Source organism: Rhinatrema bivittatum, chromosome 2, assembly GCF_901001135.1.
Source record: "Rhinatrema bivittatum chromosome 2, aRhiBiv1.1, whole genome shotgun sequence".
Taxonomy (NCBI): domain Eukaryota; kingdom Metazoa; phylum Chordata; class Amphibia; order Gymnophiona; family Rhinatrematidae; genus Rhinatrema; species Rhinatrema bivittatum.
Genome location: NC_042616.1, coordinates 683,053,276 through 683,072,613, shown reverse-complemented (window position 1 = coordinate 683,072,613; position 19,338 = coordinate 683,053,276). Strand labels below are relative to the sequence as shown.

Below are 19,338 nucleotides of genomic sequence, written 5' to 3'. Positions count from 1 at the left end.
CCGGCGTGCCTATTTTGCATAGGCCGCCGGTGCGCGTAAGTCCCGGGGCTTCCTGTGGGGGGGGAGGCGTGGCGGGATGACGCGGCGTTTAGGGGGCGGGGCGCGGCATTTCGGGGGCGGCGACGTGGGCATGGTTTCGGCCCGGGGGCGTTCCGGGGGTGTGGCCGCGGCCTCCGGAACAGCCCCCGGGACCGGACCACGGAGCGGGGCAGCCGGCCGACGCGCGCAAAGTTAAGGGGGGGTTTTAGATAGGGGGAGGGAGGGGGAAGGGAGGGGGAGGTGGGGGGAGGGCGAAGGAAAGTTCCCTCTGAGGCCGCTCCGAAATTGGAGCAGCCTCGGAGGGAACAGGCAGCGCGCGCTGGGCTCGGCGCTCGCAGGTTACACAAATGTGCACCCCCTTGCACGCGCCGCACCCGGATTTTTTTAAGATACGCACGGCTACGCGCATATCTTATAAAATCCAGCGTACTTTTGTTCGCGCCTGCTGCGCGAACAAAAGTACGCGTTCGCGCAAGTTGATCCCCCCTATCATTGCAATATAATTTGTACCCCGGTATAGCACTGTCCCACTGGTTGTCCTCCTTCCACCAGGTCTCTGAGATGCCAATTATGCCTACCTTTTCATTCAGTGCTATACATTCTAACTCTCCCATCTTACTTCTTAGACTTCTGACATTGGCATACAGACATTGCAAAGTGTATTTTATGTTTGTACAAGCCGTTAAGCCCGTTAAAACGGGCTACATCCCTCTGTCTCTCACCTCCCCTTCATTCTCTCTCCCCTCACTCTTCACCACCCCCTCCCTCACCCACTCCTCCCTCTCCTCTCACTCAGTCCCTCCCTCCCACTCAGTCTCACTCACTCCCTCCCCCCTCTCTCCCTCCCTCTCACTCACTGTCCCACTCCCTCCCTCTCTCTCCCCCTCCCTCTCTCTCCCTCAGTCCCACTCCCTCCCTCAGTCCCACTCACTCCCTCTCACTCAGTTCCCCCCTCCCTCTCACTCAGTCCCTCCCCTCTCACTCAGTCCCTCCCCCCAGTCCCTCCCCCTCACTCAATCCCTCCCTCCCACTCAGTCCCTCCCTCTCACTCAGTCACTCCCTCCCCCCTCTCTCCCTCTCACTCACTCAGTCCCACTCACTCTCCCTCAGTCCCACTCCCTCCCTCTCTCTCCCAGTCCCACTCCCTCCCTCAGTCCCACTCACTCCCTCTCACTCAGTCCCCCCTCTCCCTCTCACTCAGTCCCACTCCCTCCCCCCCAGTCCCTCCCCCTCACTCAATCCCTCCCTCCCACTCAGTCCCTCCCTCTCACTCTCTCTCTCCGTCCCTCCCTCCCACTCAGTCCGTCCCTCCCTCTCTCTCTCTTCTCCCTCCCTCGGTACTGGCCGCTACCGCCGCCCGCTACCACCGCCGCTCGCTGCTGCCGCCGCCGCCACTCGCTACCGCCGTCGCCGCCGCTCGCTACCGCCGTCGCCGCCCGCTGCCGGTACCGCCGCCGCCCGCTGCTGCCACTGGACGCCGCCATTTTTTTTCTTAGCGTCAGACCGACGTGCTCGCCCGCACATGCGCGGTAGAGCTGGTCTCTACTGCGCATTTGCGGCACGTCGGTCAAGCTTCGTTTATAGGTATTGATTAACAGCCTGCTTTTCAGTTGATAGGGATAATTTTGAATTTTTTAGTTCATGTGATTCTTTACTTATAGACACTTGGATTACTTTTGCTTTTATTGGACCCTCTCTGTTGGGATGCCCTAACTCTCCTGTTTTCATTAGTATCCTTCAAATATACCTCTCTCTGAACCATGCACTGCTGAGTGACTGTCGGCATTCCCCCTTGTTCTAGTTTAAATGCTGCTCTAGCTTCTTTTTAAAAGATAGTGCCAGCAGCCTGATTCCAGGTGGACCTGTCCTTTTGGAAAAGATTCCTCCTTCCCTAAATGGTTGCCTAGTTCCTTATAAAACTGAATCCCTCTTCCCTGCACAATCATCTCATCCACTCATTGAGACTCTGGAGCTCTGCCTGCCTCTGGGGACTTGCATGTGGATTAGGGAGTATTTTGGAGAATGCTACCCTGGAGGTTCTGGATTTCATCTTTCTACCTAAAATCCTAAATTTGTCTTCCAGAACCACCCTCCCACATTTTCCTATGTCGTTGGGGCCCACATACCACAACAGCCAGCTCCTTCAATCCTATATAGGTGACGCATGAGGTCTGCCACCTTCACACCAGGCAGGCAAGTTACTAGGCAGCCCTCATGTCCACTAGGCATATCTATCATATCTCTTCTCAGCTGCTACCCTTTCCTCATAGGAGAGCCATCGAACCCCTTTATCATGTTGGGCGCCCTTGTCTATACCTTTTCGAAAGCATCTATATCTTTTTCGAGATGTGGCAATCAGAACCGCACAAAGTACTCAAGGTGCAGCTTCACCATGAAGCGATACAGAGGCATTATTGTAACATTCTCCATTTTATTCTCCTTTCTTTTCTTAATAATTCCTAATATTCTAATAAAAGTCACCGCACTCAGAGCTGAGAATTTCACTCTAATGGCTAGATCCTTTTCCTAAATGGTAACTCCTAATATGGAACTTAACATCATTTAACTGTAGTGGGGGTTACTTTTTCCCATGTGTAGTTCTTTGCACTTGTCCACATTAAATTTCATCCACCATTTGAATGCCCAGTCTTCCTGCAATTTTTCACAATCTGCTTGTGATTTAAAAACTCAGAATAATTTTTTCATCTGCAAATTTGATCATGTCGCTCATCGTCCCTCTTTCCTGATCATTTATAAATATATTAAAATGCACCAGCCCCAGTACAGATGCCTGAGGTACTCTACTGTTTACTCTTCTCCACTGACAGAAGTCAGTGGAGAAGGATAAACAATAGGACAATGCCTTTTATCCCGTGGCTTTTTAATTTTCTCAGGAGTCTCTTATGGGGGCAATTTTTCAATCACCTTCTGAGAATCCAAATATACTACATCCATATGTTTATTAATCCCTTCAAAAAATGTTGTAGATTGGTGAAGCAAGATTTCCATTGTGTAAATCCTTGCTGGATGTGTCCCATTAAAATATGTCTTTGTATATGATCTGTGATTTTGTTATTTAAAACAGGTTCCATGATTTTTCCCAACACTGAAGTAAAACTGACCCGTCTATAGTTTCCCAGATCACCCTGGAGCCCTTTTTAAAGCTCAAGGTTAGATTGTCCGCATTTCAGTCTTCAGATAGAATGGACAATTTTAATGATAGGTTACAGATTATTAGTAATAGATTTGAAATTTCTCTTTTGATTTTTTTCCAGAACTCTGGGGTATATACCATCTGGTCTGGACAATTTGCTACTCTTTAGTTTGTCAATCTGAATTAATACATCTTCTAGCTTCATCATGATTTCTTCTGAATCATCACCATTGAATACAGTTTCCATCTCAGTTATATCCCCAACATCCTCTTCAGTAAACACCAAAGCAAATAAGTCATTTAGTCTTCCCTAAGTGCCCCTGAAACCTCGATCATCTAACAATCCAACTGACACCCTCTCTAGTTTCCAGTTTTAGATATATTTTTAAAAGTTTTTATTATGAGTTTTTGCCTTTACAACCAACATCTTTTCAAACTCTCTTTTAGCCCACCTTATTAATGCTTGTGCTTTTTCCTATTTTATTCAGATAGATCCTTTCGTCAATTTTTGAAAGAAATTCTTTTGTCTAAAATTCTTTCTCCTCACTGTTTAAATATGCCAGCAGTCATTTGGCTTTCCTTCCACTTTTTTTAAAGCATGAATACAGGTGGGCTGGGCTTGCAAGGTGGTATTTTTAAACAATGATCGTACCTGATGTAAACTTTTAACCTTTATAGCTGCACCTTTCAGTTTTTTTCTCTTATTTTATCAAAGTCTCTCTTTTGAAAGTTTAATGCTAGAGCAGTAGATTTACTCCAGTCATTGTTACGGACCGACCCCACTGCTGTTACCTTTCACTCTAAATTCTGTGTTCCACTAAGAATTAGGTCTAAAATGGCTCACCTGGACCCAACTGCTCCATGGAGTAATCATTTATTTCATCTAGAAAGTTTACCTCCCTAGCATGTCCTGATGTTACATTTACCCAGTCAATACTAGGGTAATTGAAATCAATCATTATTACTGTGCTGCCAAATTTGTTAGCTTCCCTAATCTCTGTTAGCATTTATTGTCCATCTGTTCAATTTGGCCAGGTGTTAGTATACACCCATCAGTATGCTGTTCACCAACATGCATGGGATTTCTTCCCATAAACATTTTACTGCGCACTTAGACTCCTGCAGGATCTTTAACTTGTTGGACTCTATGCCATCCCTAACATAAAGTGCCACTCCCTTACTGAGTTGATCCGTCTGTATTGCGATATAATTTGTACGTTGGTATAGCACTGTCCCATTGGTTATTCTTCTTCCACCAGGTCTCTGAGATGCCAATTATGCCTACCTTTTCATTCAGTGCTATACATTCTAACTCTCCCATCTTACTTTTTAGACTTCTGGCATTAGCATACAGACATTTTAAAGTTTTTTTTTGGGGGGGGGAGTTGTATTAACAATCTGCTTACCAATTGTCAGGGGTAATTTTGAATCTTTTACTTTTAGGCATATGGTCTACTTTTGTTTTTAGTGGAACCTTTCTATCAGAATGCCCTAACTCCTCTGTTATTTCAATATTCTTTGAATATATCTTCCTCCACATCATGTGTTGCTAAGCAATTGTTGACTTTTCCCTAATTCTAATTTAAAAATGTATCTATTTTCCTTATGAACATTAGTGCCAGCAGCCTGGTTCCACCCTGGTTAAGGTGGAGCCCATTCTTTCAGATTAGGCTTTCCCTTCCCCAAAATGTTGCCCATTTCCTAACAAAATTAAAGCCCTCTTCTCTGCACCATCATCTTATCCACATATTGAGACTCCTGACCTCTGCCTGCCTCTGGGGTCCTGCACGTAGAATAAGGAGTATTTCAGAGAATATCTCCCTGGACATTCTTGATTTCAAATTTCTACCTAAGAGCCTAAATTTGGCTTCCAGAAACTCCTTCCCACACCTTATTTCATTGGTGCCCACATGTACCATGACAGCTGACTCCTCCCCAGCATTGTCTAAAACCTTGTCTAGGTGACATGTGAGGTTTGCCATCTTTCTACTAGGCAGGTAAGTTACCAAGTCATCCTCACATCCACCAGCTACCTAGCTTATCTAAATTCCTAATAATTGAATCACCAGCTATGATGGCCGACCTAACCCTTCCCTCCTGATCACTAGCCCTTGGAGGCTCATTCTCAGTACAATAGGATAATGCATCACTTGGAAAGCAGGTTCTAACTACAGAATCACTTTCTGCTACACTAGGATGATTATCTCTGACCAGGTGACCTTGCTTCTCCTAACCTGCACAGGGGCTGCTGGACTGGAGTTGGGACTTAGCAACTATGTCCCTGAAGATCTCCTCTGTATACCTCTCTGTCTTTCTTAGATCCTTCAGGTCTGCCACTCTAGCTTCCAGAGATCGGACTCGTTCTCTGAAAGCCAGGAGCAGCTTGCATACACACACTATTGTATAGTTAATTTAGGTTGTTGTGGAAGTCGGGAATTATAAATCAGAGACCTTTAAATGTATAATGGTATATTTATGTTAATTTGGCAATGACCTGCAAGTAGACAATTAATCTAATTGATAAGGGCTAGGTAACTCCTTTGTTGCTGATGTGAAAATGTCTCTTATCCTCTTATATGGGATAAGAATTTATAAATTAAAGTGTGAGCTTGGGTTGAGTGTGAGGGAAAGACATTAAAAGAAATTACCCACCTTTCCTAGTCTTCTTTTAAAATCAAGACACACACGAACTGAAATAAGTTACCTACCTTTCCTAGTTTTTAATCAAGGCAAATGCATACTAAAAGAAATTACCTAACTTTCTTATCTTTTAATCTAGGCACCTACCTTTCTTATCTTTTAATTTTGGCGCACACACACACACACACACTTTATTTATTTATTTATTTAAGGTTTTTCTATACCGAATTTCTTGATGCAGATCAAATCAACTCGGTTTGAACAAATTATCCCTTTTCCTAGCTTTTAATCAAGGCACACACACTAAAAATTAATTTACTATGCAATTTAACCTCTCCTCAACCTTATGGCCTCATTTACTAAGCAGTTTTCCCAAGGAAACGGAATGGGAGAAAACCTGTAGTAAATTGGCCTTTTAAGTCCCAATATTACCCAGCAAACAATACTTACTAATCCTCAGCCACCAGAAAACTCTTCTTCTATTCTCAGAACTCCCTAATACGCCATCACCTACACTTCTCCAGTCCCACAGCACCACTTCCATCATGAAGAATCTATTGAATAAGTCCTTCAATGGAGCCACAAAACAACAACAAATCTAGTATAGTCTTATGACTTGCCTTCACATTCCTGAACAAGTGGAAGTGGTAAGATTTGAAGCTGCTGCCATGCATCTTCAAGAATGCAAACCTATCATCACGATGTGGAATGGTTTCTCTTCCCTTATGCAGTATCTTACCATCTTCAGTTTCTCCCTCCTTCTGCCTTCTAATTTCTATCCTTCATCCTCTTTCTCTCTCTTCTAGACTCTCTGCTTTGTCCCCCTGTCTTTCTCCTGTTCACTCTCTCTCTCCAATCCAATCTCTTTCGTCATCTCACCTTCATTTTCTCTGCTCCTTCAGCTCCAGTCTCTGTGTTTCAAGAATTCTCCCTACTGACTCTGCTAGCATTATATGGATTTATTTACTAGGCCATATGTTTTCCTACAATAACTATTGTGTCCTTGCACTAATTGTAATAAATTGAGGGTTTTCTGAGTACTATTTCAGATGTGCACATTTATATATTTATTTATTTATTTAAAACGTTTATATATAGCATAATCAGTACAAATACAATAAAAGCGGTTTACAGCTTCTCATACATAATAGAAAACAATACAACCAATACAATACTAACAAATCCAAAGCTGCCTGTTACCATTCTCCTCTATCAAAACACAACCATATATTATACAGCCTTCACTTTTCACACTAAGATGGAAAAAGAAACATTTTGACCATCTTCCTAAACTTACAGTAATTAACCTCATTCCTAATAAAATCCAGAAGAAAGTCCAAACCTGGTGTTCCAGGTAAAAGGCCTGCTTCCATCCCTTAACAGATTTAAACTTGTACCCATATGAAAACTCTAGTCATACCCCTTGAGGTACTCTAATGGCACAACAATTTGTAACACTCACATTGCATAAATGTAACTTTCAAATCATTTTTAGAAGACTTGCAGATGGTTTTCTGGACTTCTGAGAGTTATCTGAGTTTGGAACAGGTTCTCAGAATACCTCAAAAGGATTAGGGGTTCATCCAGTGTAGGATGTCATTTGTAATATCACAGCCAATATAGACCAATCAGAACCAATGTGGGCAGGGTAATTTGCAACTTACTTGCTAGCAATACTGCTCCCAAGGCAACTACATGGGTGCAACTCATAGAATTAAAAAAACCATAGAGGCCGATGCAATATTGTGCGCTCAGGCTAGCACACAGTTTTGGACACACTAGGCTAACACCCGATGCAATAAGTGGATTAGTGCGTCCAAAATTAACATCTAAACTCACGCCCCGGAGCTGGTATTAAGTTTTGCCAGGCGTCAATCTTGCTTTCCGTGGTGTCTCCTACTTTTAGTATAGTTGTGATACTAAGTAGGAGGAACCACAGAAAGCAGCAAAATGGAAAAAAAAGTCTTGGCAGCAGCCAGCTTAGGAAAATGGATGCTCAATTTACCAGCATCCGTTTTACTTAACCCATGGCTATGTGCAGGTTAGGAAAATGGGTACTCGTAAATTGAGCGTCTGTTTTCCTAACTCATGGCTATGTGCACAGCCATATCTCCTGGGTGCCCGATGCCAAGGATGAACTAGGGATGCACAATTGATCCTTAGCATAGTCTTTTTAGCGTGGTTCCTCATTTCCATACTGCATCAGATGCCAGGGAGATCTGACTATGCGCGCATTAAAAAAAAACAGGCGCCCAGTTTGGACCCAGTTTGTGCAGCATATTGCATTGACCCCATAATGACTGAACTATATCATTTTAAGCCAGTGAGTGTTAGTCCTCATCATGGTCATGTTTTAAATATTATTTTAGAGGAGGTATAGCTTTCTTGTAAAACATTTTTATAAGAAGGCTTAACTAACATTCATCAATAGGACTTTAGAATTATGACCTTTCTGACCTATAACATAAAAATCCTTATATGTAAAGGTGCATGGGGAGCAATGTTTAGTATTTTCTATGTATACATATTTAAATATTTTTCTTTATTGAATTTTCCATTTATATAGACATCAAACATGTCAGAGAAAACACAAGAAAGGTTTATGCCATCTTAAAGAAAATTAACAATTCAAAGACATTGCACATTTAAGACCAGTTCTTGAATTACAATGTAGTCTGGGAGAACCACACATAAATAGAGCAATCCTAATCATTTAATAATTAAATACTCAAAGAGGGAAGTGCGTGATTATTTCATTCCCTGGAATGACTTGGTTAACTTTGGTTGACTTTGAAATGTTTTAAGTTCTAGTTCTTCAATTTTAGATGAGTGTACCACAACCTCTGGCTTTAAAGAAACATATTGGCTCTGAGAATCTTTAAGAACCAAAGTCAAAAAGACAATAGAACTTTCTAAGGTAGATATGGCCTTCCACAAAGAGTCCATTGTTACCACTGCAGGTTTCACTAGTAAAGGTTTAAATGAAAGTGTTACCGTTGAAGTTTGTAGATTCCCATCCTCAATCTGGGGTTCTTCCAAGGGTTCTCCCCCTGCTAAGGCAGGCTTCGTAGTGGATATTCCCCTCTGTCCTGCCTCCAAGCTTCCAGTTATTACCGCTAGCTGTGGTGTAGATGTCTAGGTTCCACCACTACCATCGCGAGACGCAATTTCAGCTGAGAGGATCCTTCCTCAAAGATAGTCTCCTCAGCTTCGGGCATCTTCCTCTCTGCCTGACTGCTCGGTCTCTCAGCCGTGTCGTGCGAGGGTGGTGAGGGAGACCTCAGGGCTCCGGGGCTCAGAGATGTTTCCTCCCAAAGCACAGGAGTTTGCTCTGCTCCTGTGCTAGTGGCGCCTTCCGGAGCTAGTCCTGCTTTAGCTGAGCAAAAGCCCTCTATCTTCATCTGTATCTTTGCCAGCTGAGGGGGTGTCGAGGCTGCGTCCCTCAATCGTCCTTTTCTCTTAGTATGAGGCATATTTCAAGGTAAGTAGGAATATCGATGAAGTAGACTCAGAACTAGTGCCATCGCGTCTTCCCTTCAGGGCGCCATTTTGGTTCTCCCACTCTATGTATACATATTGTAGTCACATGAGCCAATCAATTCACTTCTTCACTCATGTGACACTGATAGATCCTGTTGAAATTTATATGAAAATAAAAACTCTTCCTTTGCAAGTTAATAGAATATTTTTTTTTCTCTTTCTGATAGGCCACTCCTCCAGTGAACATTCCTGGATCAACACAATTCGTCCCTAATGGCAGTACCTTTAGCGTTTCCTGGCAGTCTCCACCAGTCACCTTCACCGGCACATCTGTAAGTGAAAATGAAACAAGCTGTTATGTCATAATTAATGGTACACTGGGAGATTTTCTGTCAGCAATTTAACAAATTTGATATTTTTATATATATTGTCCTTCTCCATTGTCAAGAAAAAATAACTCACCCACACATCAAAGGAGATGCAAAAAATAGATACAGTTCAAACACAGATAAATTTGTAATGAAATATATTTCAGATTTTAATTTTGAAGTTCACTCCTAAAGGTTTGAACGACGAAATCAAATGGCAATATTTTGTTTAATTTCTTTGGCTTCTGTCACCTTGTACAATTCACTCTGTGATTGGCTGCAGACTTTCTGAGCTGGGAATTGGTCGGCTTTTTCGCGCCAAAACTTTAGTCCCTTTAAATCTTTGTGCCTGCCTACACTGTCCGCTCTCCTGATGGAAAATGAGTGAGAAATACAATAAAGAAAAAAAATCTGGTAAGAAGATTGGTACTCAGGTCACTCTCTGAGTACCAGTGACTTTTCATCCTGCCAAAAGGTTAGTCAATCTCAAGGTCAGTGAACATATTTTTGGATGGGGAGGCTAACCATGCTCTGCCCTTAGCTCCACCCCCAGCTTCGCCCCCAACTTCTACTTTCTTGTTTTGTTTACAGTTAATGTCATTCTTTCTTACTTACATTCTTTGCATAAAGCATAGAGTGTAATTATTCATTACCAGACAACCAATAAAATGCTTAAAAGTAGAAAACCACTGGTGTCTTCTTTCTTGGGGATGGCCTATCCCGAGAAAAACAGCATTACCTAAAAGAAGTGTTAGTACTAAGTGACTGTTGTGTTCTGTGTATGGAGAGGGAGAAGATCATCAAGTACCAAGAGATGTAATCAGAGACCAAAATAATGTGGCTTAACGATACAGAAACAGTCCTAATTATTTTGGGCACTACTTGCCTGATTTAAAAAGAACATACAAGCTCACCTCCATATATTGCCATAGCATTTGCCCCCTGGGGAAGTGTGAGATGGGTGAATGATGAAGGCTTGTGTGTGTCAGACTTGGTGCAAGGGTATTAGGCACCCTAGGTGAATCTGACAGCCTTATGTCCCCTCCACCACCAGCACATACAATTAATAATTATGCGATAAATTTTACATGAAAAAGGACAAAATATAGTCTTATGAGATAACATTATCACTTACAATAACACGTATATTATGTTTACATATATTGCTGTGGCACCAATGAGGAAACCTTGCAAAAAAGGCATTTGGAACCCATATGGCATGACACCTATTGTAAAAGTGTGTTGGGTTTGGTCATCAGAAAGACATTAGTAAACTGAACTACAATTACAATATAGCAAACCTCCCAAACCCCAAAATAAGACTAATTGCCAGCATTGAAATAGTAAGAAACCTACCAATGAAAAGCAAATATCACTCCAGGCCCTAAAATACAAATACACATCCTATTAGGAAAACAGAAGAAATCAGGCTGCTATAGATCGCTACACTGAACCTACACAATAGCAGAATACCTCACCTTGGTCACACACACAGAGCACAGCAGACCTTCACCAAATGCATAATAAAGAGACCATTAAGTACAAATAGAAACATGCAGACAAAATCTGAATTGGAAACTATAACAATCCAGACTCTGCAGTGCAACAATGGAAAAACACAAACATCACCATTCCTCATAAAACATCAAACAATACAATCAAGAAATATAAAGCATCATTCATAACAGTAAAACAATACTAATAAGAATAAATATTTTGAAAAGGCTGACAAATGGAATAACTTTCTATAATTAATCTCATATAAAAATGTTTAAAGTGTTCCCAAAAATCAATACAAAATCTCAAAACACCCAACAAAAATGAAAACTAATAAGTATAAAAGAAATGTCTTGCTCTCCATACCTGGGAATTTTTTGTTTAATTTCCAGTTACCCTGAGATTATTTCCAGTTACCCCGAGATTGTTCTGGATTAGTAGAGAGAAGGAGCTGCACACAAACTTTGTCCACTCTCTCTCATGTACACACAAACATATTTAATTCTCATGCACACATTTATTTATTTATAACATGTATTAATCGCTTTCCAATTTTAAATTTTAAATTTCCAAAGCAATGTACACATATGGCAACAAAAATTATACAAAACATTAACATAAGCCAGAATGTTAAAACAAATAATATAACATTTTAATAGCCATCCCATAATAACAACCCTAAAAGGTACCCGCAAGTGCTCATTCTTCTCCCCCTCCTGAAAGCGCAAGTAACAGCCACCTCTGCCTTCAGCCCATGGAGCTGACTGGATTCTTCCTTCTTCCTTCTTCCTCCTGGGACATGGACCAATGCTGCTGCTGCTCCTTCCAGCCGCCATGATTGCACCTCCTCCTTCCCACCCACACAGGCCCATGTGACACAACTTTCTCTTCTAGGCCAATATGGGAGGGAAGAACAAGGAAACATAAAAGTTGCAATCTTGCCACTGATGTGCCACCTCCAAAACTGTGGTACTCTAGGCAGCTGCCTAGTGCGTTCACTGACCCTACATTCTCTTCTACTCACCCCCAAGCTAAATTATTTGGGCAGATAGACAAACTAGATAGGCCATACAGTCTTCTATGTTTTTATACATAGTGGAGAGGCAGTAGAGGATGTGAAGTCTAGATGGGGATAGGATTCAAGCTCATACTTCTTGATTTAAGAAGGTATACACATAAATACTCTCAGAAAAACTATGTGCCCCAAATAGTAGGTATAGTTGTGTATGTGTAGTTTTGCCAGGATAGTTTTCAGAGCAGTCTTATGTACATTTTTATTTATTTATTTATTAAAGGCTTTTATATACCGACTTTCTTGATACAAATCAAATCAACTCGGTTTACATTGAACTAAGCAGTAACTATAACCAACCACTCAACAAGAGACAATTTAAAAGGAGCATAAAGTTACATTATAACAAGGATGCCTTAACTGGGAGTAGGAAAAAAGAGAGGGAGAACGAAGATAAAGTACTATATACAATAGAGTATGGGAGGAAGGCAAGGAGCCGACCTCATGATAACTTGTGAACGTAATTAGCGTTTGTTTATTTACATAAGTGATGGAACAGTTCTAAGTCAGGCTGTTGGGCTAGTGGCGGGGAAGGCTCGGCAGAACAGCCATGTCTTTAGTTTCTTTTTGAAAGTTAGTAGACAAGTTTCCTGCCTGAGGTCCAGAGGCATGGCGTTCCAGATGGAGGGACCTGTGATAGAGAATGTCCTGTCTCTGATATTTGAGTGGTGTACAATTTTGATTGGAGGAACATGTAAGGATCCCTTGTAGGCATCCCTTAAGGGTCTGGCTGTCGAGTGCAATTTGAGAGGGTGTAGAAGATCAAGTGGGGTCTGATGGTGAATATTTTTGTGGATAATTGTCAGTGATTTATGGAGAATCCTGAAGTTTACTGGGAGCCAGTGAAGATCTTTTAGAATGGGAGAGATATGCGCTCTCCGATTGGTATTCGTCAAAATTCTCGCCGCTGCATTTTGGAGCAACTGGAGGGGTTTTATAGTAGAAGCCGGGAGACTTTGCAAGATGGAATTGCAGTAGTCAATCTTGGAGAACAGAATGGCTTGGAGGACAGATCTGAAATCGTAATGGAATAGGAGCGGTTTGAGTTTTTTGAGAACTTGTAGCTTGTAGAAGCACTCCTTTGTGGTGTGTTTTATAAATTGCTTTAGGTTCAAGTGACTATCAATTATGACTCCAAGATCTCTAGCGTGGGATATTTGTATGTTAGATCTGCTTGATAATTGATGTAAGTTATAAACATATTTGCCAGCTAATTTTTGCACGATGTTACAAAATTATAAAAAGGCCATATAAGAAAACCAGCCAGTGGGCTGGTTGGATGTCGGGCAGGGTAGGCAGGATTCTAAGTCCTTCAAAAATGTTTGATCAATACTTTACTCTGACACCCAAACTGGTCAGCACTTCATTAGCTAAACATTATCTGCCATATTAAATCGGCAAATAAAATACAGATCTTACAGCTAAAAATGGCACCCAGCAATGACAAAAAGAAAGGAATTTCCATATCTGAAAACTCAAGATGATGTGTTTATAAGCAGGAAAACTACTTATTTCTTCCTCTATGTTTTTTCTTATCATCAGTCTTTCCTCCTCCACTCTAATTCTGCTAACCTGGTGATTTAATATGATCATCTGGAATGTAGTTGAAATGCGGGTTTCAAAAAATATACCCACTGCTAAGGAAGGATTCTTTCTGAGGTTGCAAGTTTAATCATATCTTTGAGCTGAGCATGCCACTGTTCATTGGGGGTTGAAATTTCAAAACTTTACGCACAAAAAATTAGCATATATGTGCATAAGTAGCCTCTACTTGCATATTCCATGTATTTTCACTTTTGCGTGCACACATATGCACGTGTAACCTGGGCAGTTCTCGGGTTACCAATAAGCTCTGGGTTAGTGCAGTGTCAGATAGAGTAGGATGGATGAAGGAAGGATCCATTCAAATACAGCCCCTCCTTCTGGAATGGCCAGCCCACTTGAAACAGTATATAATTTCACCCTTGCTACACCTTAGAAGTTAGTTCTTTGAGTTTAGAACAGAGTTCAGAGGTAGAAAGATTTATGCTTTTTTGTTATTTTACAGGCCCGGCCAGTTTTAGCCAAGTAAGCCCTGTTTGGTGGTCCTGGCCAGGGTCTGGAGGGTTTCTGCCCAGCCAGTACACAACCTCGCTGGTGGGAGATCCCACTGAGTGCATTTGTTGGACTTTTAGCTTTTGAGTATAGGGACCTCGCTGGAGCATGTTCAGCTCCTGGCCTCAAGGCACAGGGAACCCTAGGTTTGGGCCTAGGCAGGTTAGGGAAGACCTGCTGCCCCTCATTGCCTCGGTGAGGAAGGGGGTGCCAGTGACCCTGGAGTTGTCTTCGGATTTGTAAGTCTAATTTCAGTGTCCAGGTTGAAAGTTCTGACTGCCCTACCTTCATGTTGGGAGCACTGAGGATCCTGCTCCAAGCGATCTCTTCTATCAGGGATTCAAAGAGAAAGAAAAATGACTGCATAAGAATAAAGAGCATTGGAATCATCTAACAGTGTGTAAAGGCAAAGCCTACAATTCAAGAAGGCACCCACCTGGTGATTCTTCAAACCCTGGGGAAATAGAGACTTTTAACTCTCTGGACAGCAGCTTAGTATTCTGGCCATCTGGAAGGGGTGTTCTGCCCATCCAAAGGATACCCTGCCCACCTTGGACTCTATTTTTCCAAAACCCTGGAAGGTAGTAGTTCCCTAGATAGTGGCGACACACATTCCTGCACAGATTGAGGAAATTCCTGTAAAATCCATATTTATGGTGCTGTGTCATTTTTCATCCATTTGCAACAGTGGCTACTTGATTTTTTGGGCATACAGCACCCCGAGTATCAGAATTTCCCTAACCCAGGGAATTCCAGAGAAAGAATTAGCCATCCCACACTGGAAACTGAGAGGACTTCTTTCATCCCCTAGTCGAAAGAGCCTACATCCTGGGAAGGAAGGGAGGTTGGAGCTAGTCAGGGTTTCTGCCCAAAGAATTTATAAATTATTTTATGGCCCCATTGGATTGCAATCTGCACCAGGGGATGGAGTTACACATGTAAAAAGGGGTGATTTAAGGGCTTTCTGGGGCATAACTAACATTTATGCATACATACATTTGCCAACTTGTGTATTTTTACACCTGCTAATTATTTGGCATAAGCAGGTTTGGATTTGCCAATAGGGGCACTAGCCCTGTGCCTAGGGTGGCTAAATTCTGGAGGGCAGCAAGTCAGGTGAAAATTGTTGCCTCCTAGTTCTGCTGAATCTCGTTCAGCTGAGAATGGTCTGCTTCCTGCTCCAATCCCTCCCCTTCCAGAACAGAGAACAGGAAGGAAAGGATGAGGCTGGAAGGGACAGAGCAAAGAAAAACTGCTCTTCTCCCTATTCCAGCCCTTCCTCTCCTGTCCTGTGCAAGAAACAGGAGGGAGGAGGTGAGGCCACAGCTCATAGCAGGACGCCAAGAAACAGTCACTCTGCTCCTTAATCTTGTCCCTCTCTTCCTGTCATTCATGGACTTAAGAGGAGGAGGTGAGCCTGCAGCAAAATAAGCAGAACAAAGAAGGCTGTGCCTTAGATATTCTGCTCTGCTGTCTGAAGGGAAAGAACAGGGAGGGCGAGAGCACCAACAGTGCTTAGAGGCAATAAAATTCTAAATCCATCATTTGGTGTAAGTGATATTAAAAATGATTTTTCTGTACTGTTGTTGGGGTTGGAAGTCTGGGTGAACTGAGGGGAGTTCAAGCTGAAGAAATAAGGGGATTCTGCATGACCAGGAGAAGGGCTGGGCAAACTGGTGGACTAATTGATAAAACTGATAATTCCCTAAGTGTGCACATGTCTTAAAATACACCAATATATACAAGTAAGTCCACAATATTTTCTTGCGTAAAATATACACGCATATATTTTAAAAATAGGAAACTTATATGTGTTCAATGCATTGATATATGTGTTTTCAATGCATTGCATGTATTTTTGCGTAAACATACATACACATATATAATTTGATATGGATTTACGCACATTGTATAAAGCTAGCATATATCTTACATGCAGGTTATAAAATATTTGCCTAGATCTGCTCGTGCCCATATATATATGTATATATGCCACAGCACACATTTGTTTGGAAGTTATCTTTCCTTTATGTACTGTAAGTTAACCCACATAAGTTTCAGGAAAGAGCAGGTGTAACTTTGTAAGGTTGAGTTTGGGCACTTAAGCAGGAGCTTTCAAAGTGAACTTATGCACATAAGTTTAACACAGACTTTACCTCTATCTACACAATTTATTTATTTAATTGTATTTAAAGTCTGCTAATACCAAGGCCTGTAGTGGCTTAAAATCAATACATACATATATAATAAATACACAAATTAAAAACACAGCTTAAACACATAAAAAGGCATTGAAACCTGCTGTACTGCTCCTTTAGACTGAAAAAAATTATCAGAATACCTGCTTGAAGAGGAGGTTTGTTTTTTTTAGAACACTTTTAAATCCCTTTAAACACTCATCGTCCCAACTTCTTGTGTGAAAAGTGTTCCAGCACGTAGGTCCCGCAGTGGAAAAAGCACACTCCCTTGTCTCACAAAGCCTGACTTAATCGGACCACGGGAATATCCAGCATCGACCTCGGAGAATGCAACGATCTTGTAGGGTTTTACATCCGGAGCATTGCATTTATCCAAAGTAAAGAAGTGATGGTTATCAATTTGTGTACTAACATTGCAAACTTGTGCTTAATCCTTGACTGGACTCGGAGCCAATATAAGTCTGCAAGTGCTGGGGAAATATGGTCATTTTTGTTACGGCCAGTGGTTAAAAGCGCCACAACATTCTGCAACAATTGCAAAGGTTTGATTGATGAGGTTGCAAGGCCAATACAAAGGGAGTTGCAGTAATCCATTGTTAACATCAGGAAGGCTTGTACCTCTGACCAGAAGTTACTGGGAAGTAAAAATGGCTGAAGATCCCTCAGTAACCATAATTTATAAAATTTTTGATCGGACAATTGTTCTTATCTGGGAGATACAAGACTGCCTAGAATCAATTATTACTCCAAGACTTTGGGTCTGTGAAGACATCAATATGTCAGGCTTTCAATCTATATGCTTAGCGGATCTGATACTGTATTACTATGCCGGATCACTACTGTTTTTGCCAAATTTAAAGCGAGCCTTCTATGAATCATTGGAGACGTCAGACCACGAAGTGGACAACAGTATATAAAATTGGACATTGTCCATGTAGATTCAATATCTTTCACAGAGAGTAGCTAATAGCTGGCATATAGGTGCCAAATAGATATTAAATGAAAGGACAAACAACCCAGAGCCCTACTGGTGCTTGAGCACATAGGAAACCAGTCAGCATGGAGTCCAGCAATTTTCGTTTGTCGTGGCCTGTTAGTTAAATTCGAATTGAGCTATCTCCAGATTGTATTAGAGATGCCTGTTTCCCTCAGCCTGTACAAAAGGATCTTATGTTCGACAGTGTCAAATACTTAGCTGGCATAACTAGGACATATCCTGAAGAAGATTCCAGCCATCTCCTAATGGAGTCAGAGAGAGTAGTAATATTTTAGTACTTAAAAGAGCACTAGAAGCCAAACTGAAATTGATTGACAATTTCATGTTCTTCAACAAACTTGACCAGTTGTTTTAGTACTGTAGATTCAATGGTTTTAGTCGCAAACCCAGAAGAAGAAATAGATTTATAACTGGCCATTACAGTTGGATCAAGGGTAGGCTTTTTTTTTAGCAATGGAAGCTTCAATAGCTCTGGAAGATGGCCCTCCAAAGAGAGAAGTTAACCAAGGATGTTAGAAAAAGGGCAGTAAAGTCCCTTGCAGTTTTTAAATTGCAGACTCTAAATGAATTCAGCAAACAGGATGGATTACTGTTTGAAATGATTTTAACAATGTCAAATGTATTGATTTCATGGTATCTTTCCCATTTTACAGTAAAAGTGTTTGGGATAGATTTAAAACACAACAAAAAAGACCCTGTCTATATATTAATTTATAAATGCTATGCCAACTATACAATATATTTAAATTGTAGAATGCCGCATCAGCAAGCCAGACAACGGCAGTAGTATAACTTGCCGTCCGGACTGATCATCACTTGCGGCGTGTATGTTTCTTATTTGCTAGTTTTTTCATTAAATCTTTTTTCAAGTCCACAGTTTATCAAAAGCACATCTATGTCCCATAATATGATTGAAAATCCCGACAACGGCCGGTGTTTCGCGATCACAGTATCGCTTCGTCAGGAGTACTTGTAAAGTTGAATTTCAGGACAATGCTGTTAATATAAAAGTATACAAAAAACAAATAGTATGAACTTAGCCAAAAGGAGGTAATTGATTGAGTGAGTACTTATCTTCAAGAAGTGCACAGCACAAACCTTCTTCCTGGACGCGAACGTCTCTGCAATTGTTTCTCCAGTGTGGGACCGAATGAAGCCCGAACGCTGTTCTCTTTAAAAAACCCCGCGCTTTACAAACGTAATGACGTCATAACGTACTGCCGTCTCCAATACGTAGCAAATAAGAAACATACACGCCGCAAGTGACGATCAGTCCAGACGGCAAATTATACTACTGCCGTTGTCTGGCTTGCTGATGCGGCATTCTACAATTTAAATATATTGTATAGTTGGCATAGCATTTATAAATCAATATATAGACAGGGTCTTTTTTGTTGTGTTTTGGTCTTTATGGATAAGACCTTTTTGGTTCTTTCTTGGTTTTGATTTGGGATAGATTTAAACCATTGCAGTACATTAGCAAAGCTGTCATTGAATTTTTCCATTTTATTTTCTAAGAATTGCATGTAGTATTGTCCTTAAAATCACAAAAGCTGTTAATCAGACATACAGAATTGGTATTAAGGTCTGAGGTTAGGCTCCGCACAATCCCAAATGAGACCTTTGGATTATTGCCACTATTTTGGATTAGGGTAGTAAAGACCAAATGCTTTGCCTTCTTCTTCTGGGCCTTATATTGTTTCAGTTGTGATTTGTATGATAAAATTACCCTCTTAGTGTGATTAGCTGCATAATCTTCTGTGGAAGATCACATTAAATCATAGGCATCAGTAGCCCAT

General features: G+C 41.4%; 1 protein-coding gene across 2 annotated transcripts in view; it reads left to right on the top strand.

Annotated features, from left to right (window-relative positions):
- ZNF704 (zinc finger protein 704) overlaps positions 1-19,338 on the top strand; it is a 390,701-nt gene that overhangs the window by 334,494 nt on the left and 36,869 nt on the right. For both annotated transcript variants that reach the window (XR_003854854.1, XM_029591538.1), the window contains one exon: positions 9,541-9,645. Coding sequence is in view for 1 of the 2 variants with exons in the window: in XM_029591538.1 (XP_029447398.1) it covers positions 9,541-9,645 (105 nt within the window). In the remaining variant the exon portion in view is untranslated. The remainder of the gene's footprint in view (positions 1-9,540; positions 9,646-19,338) is intronic.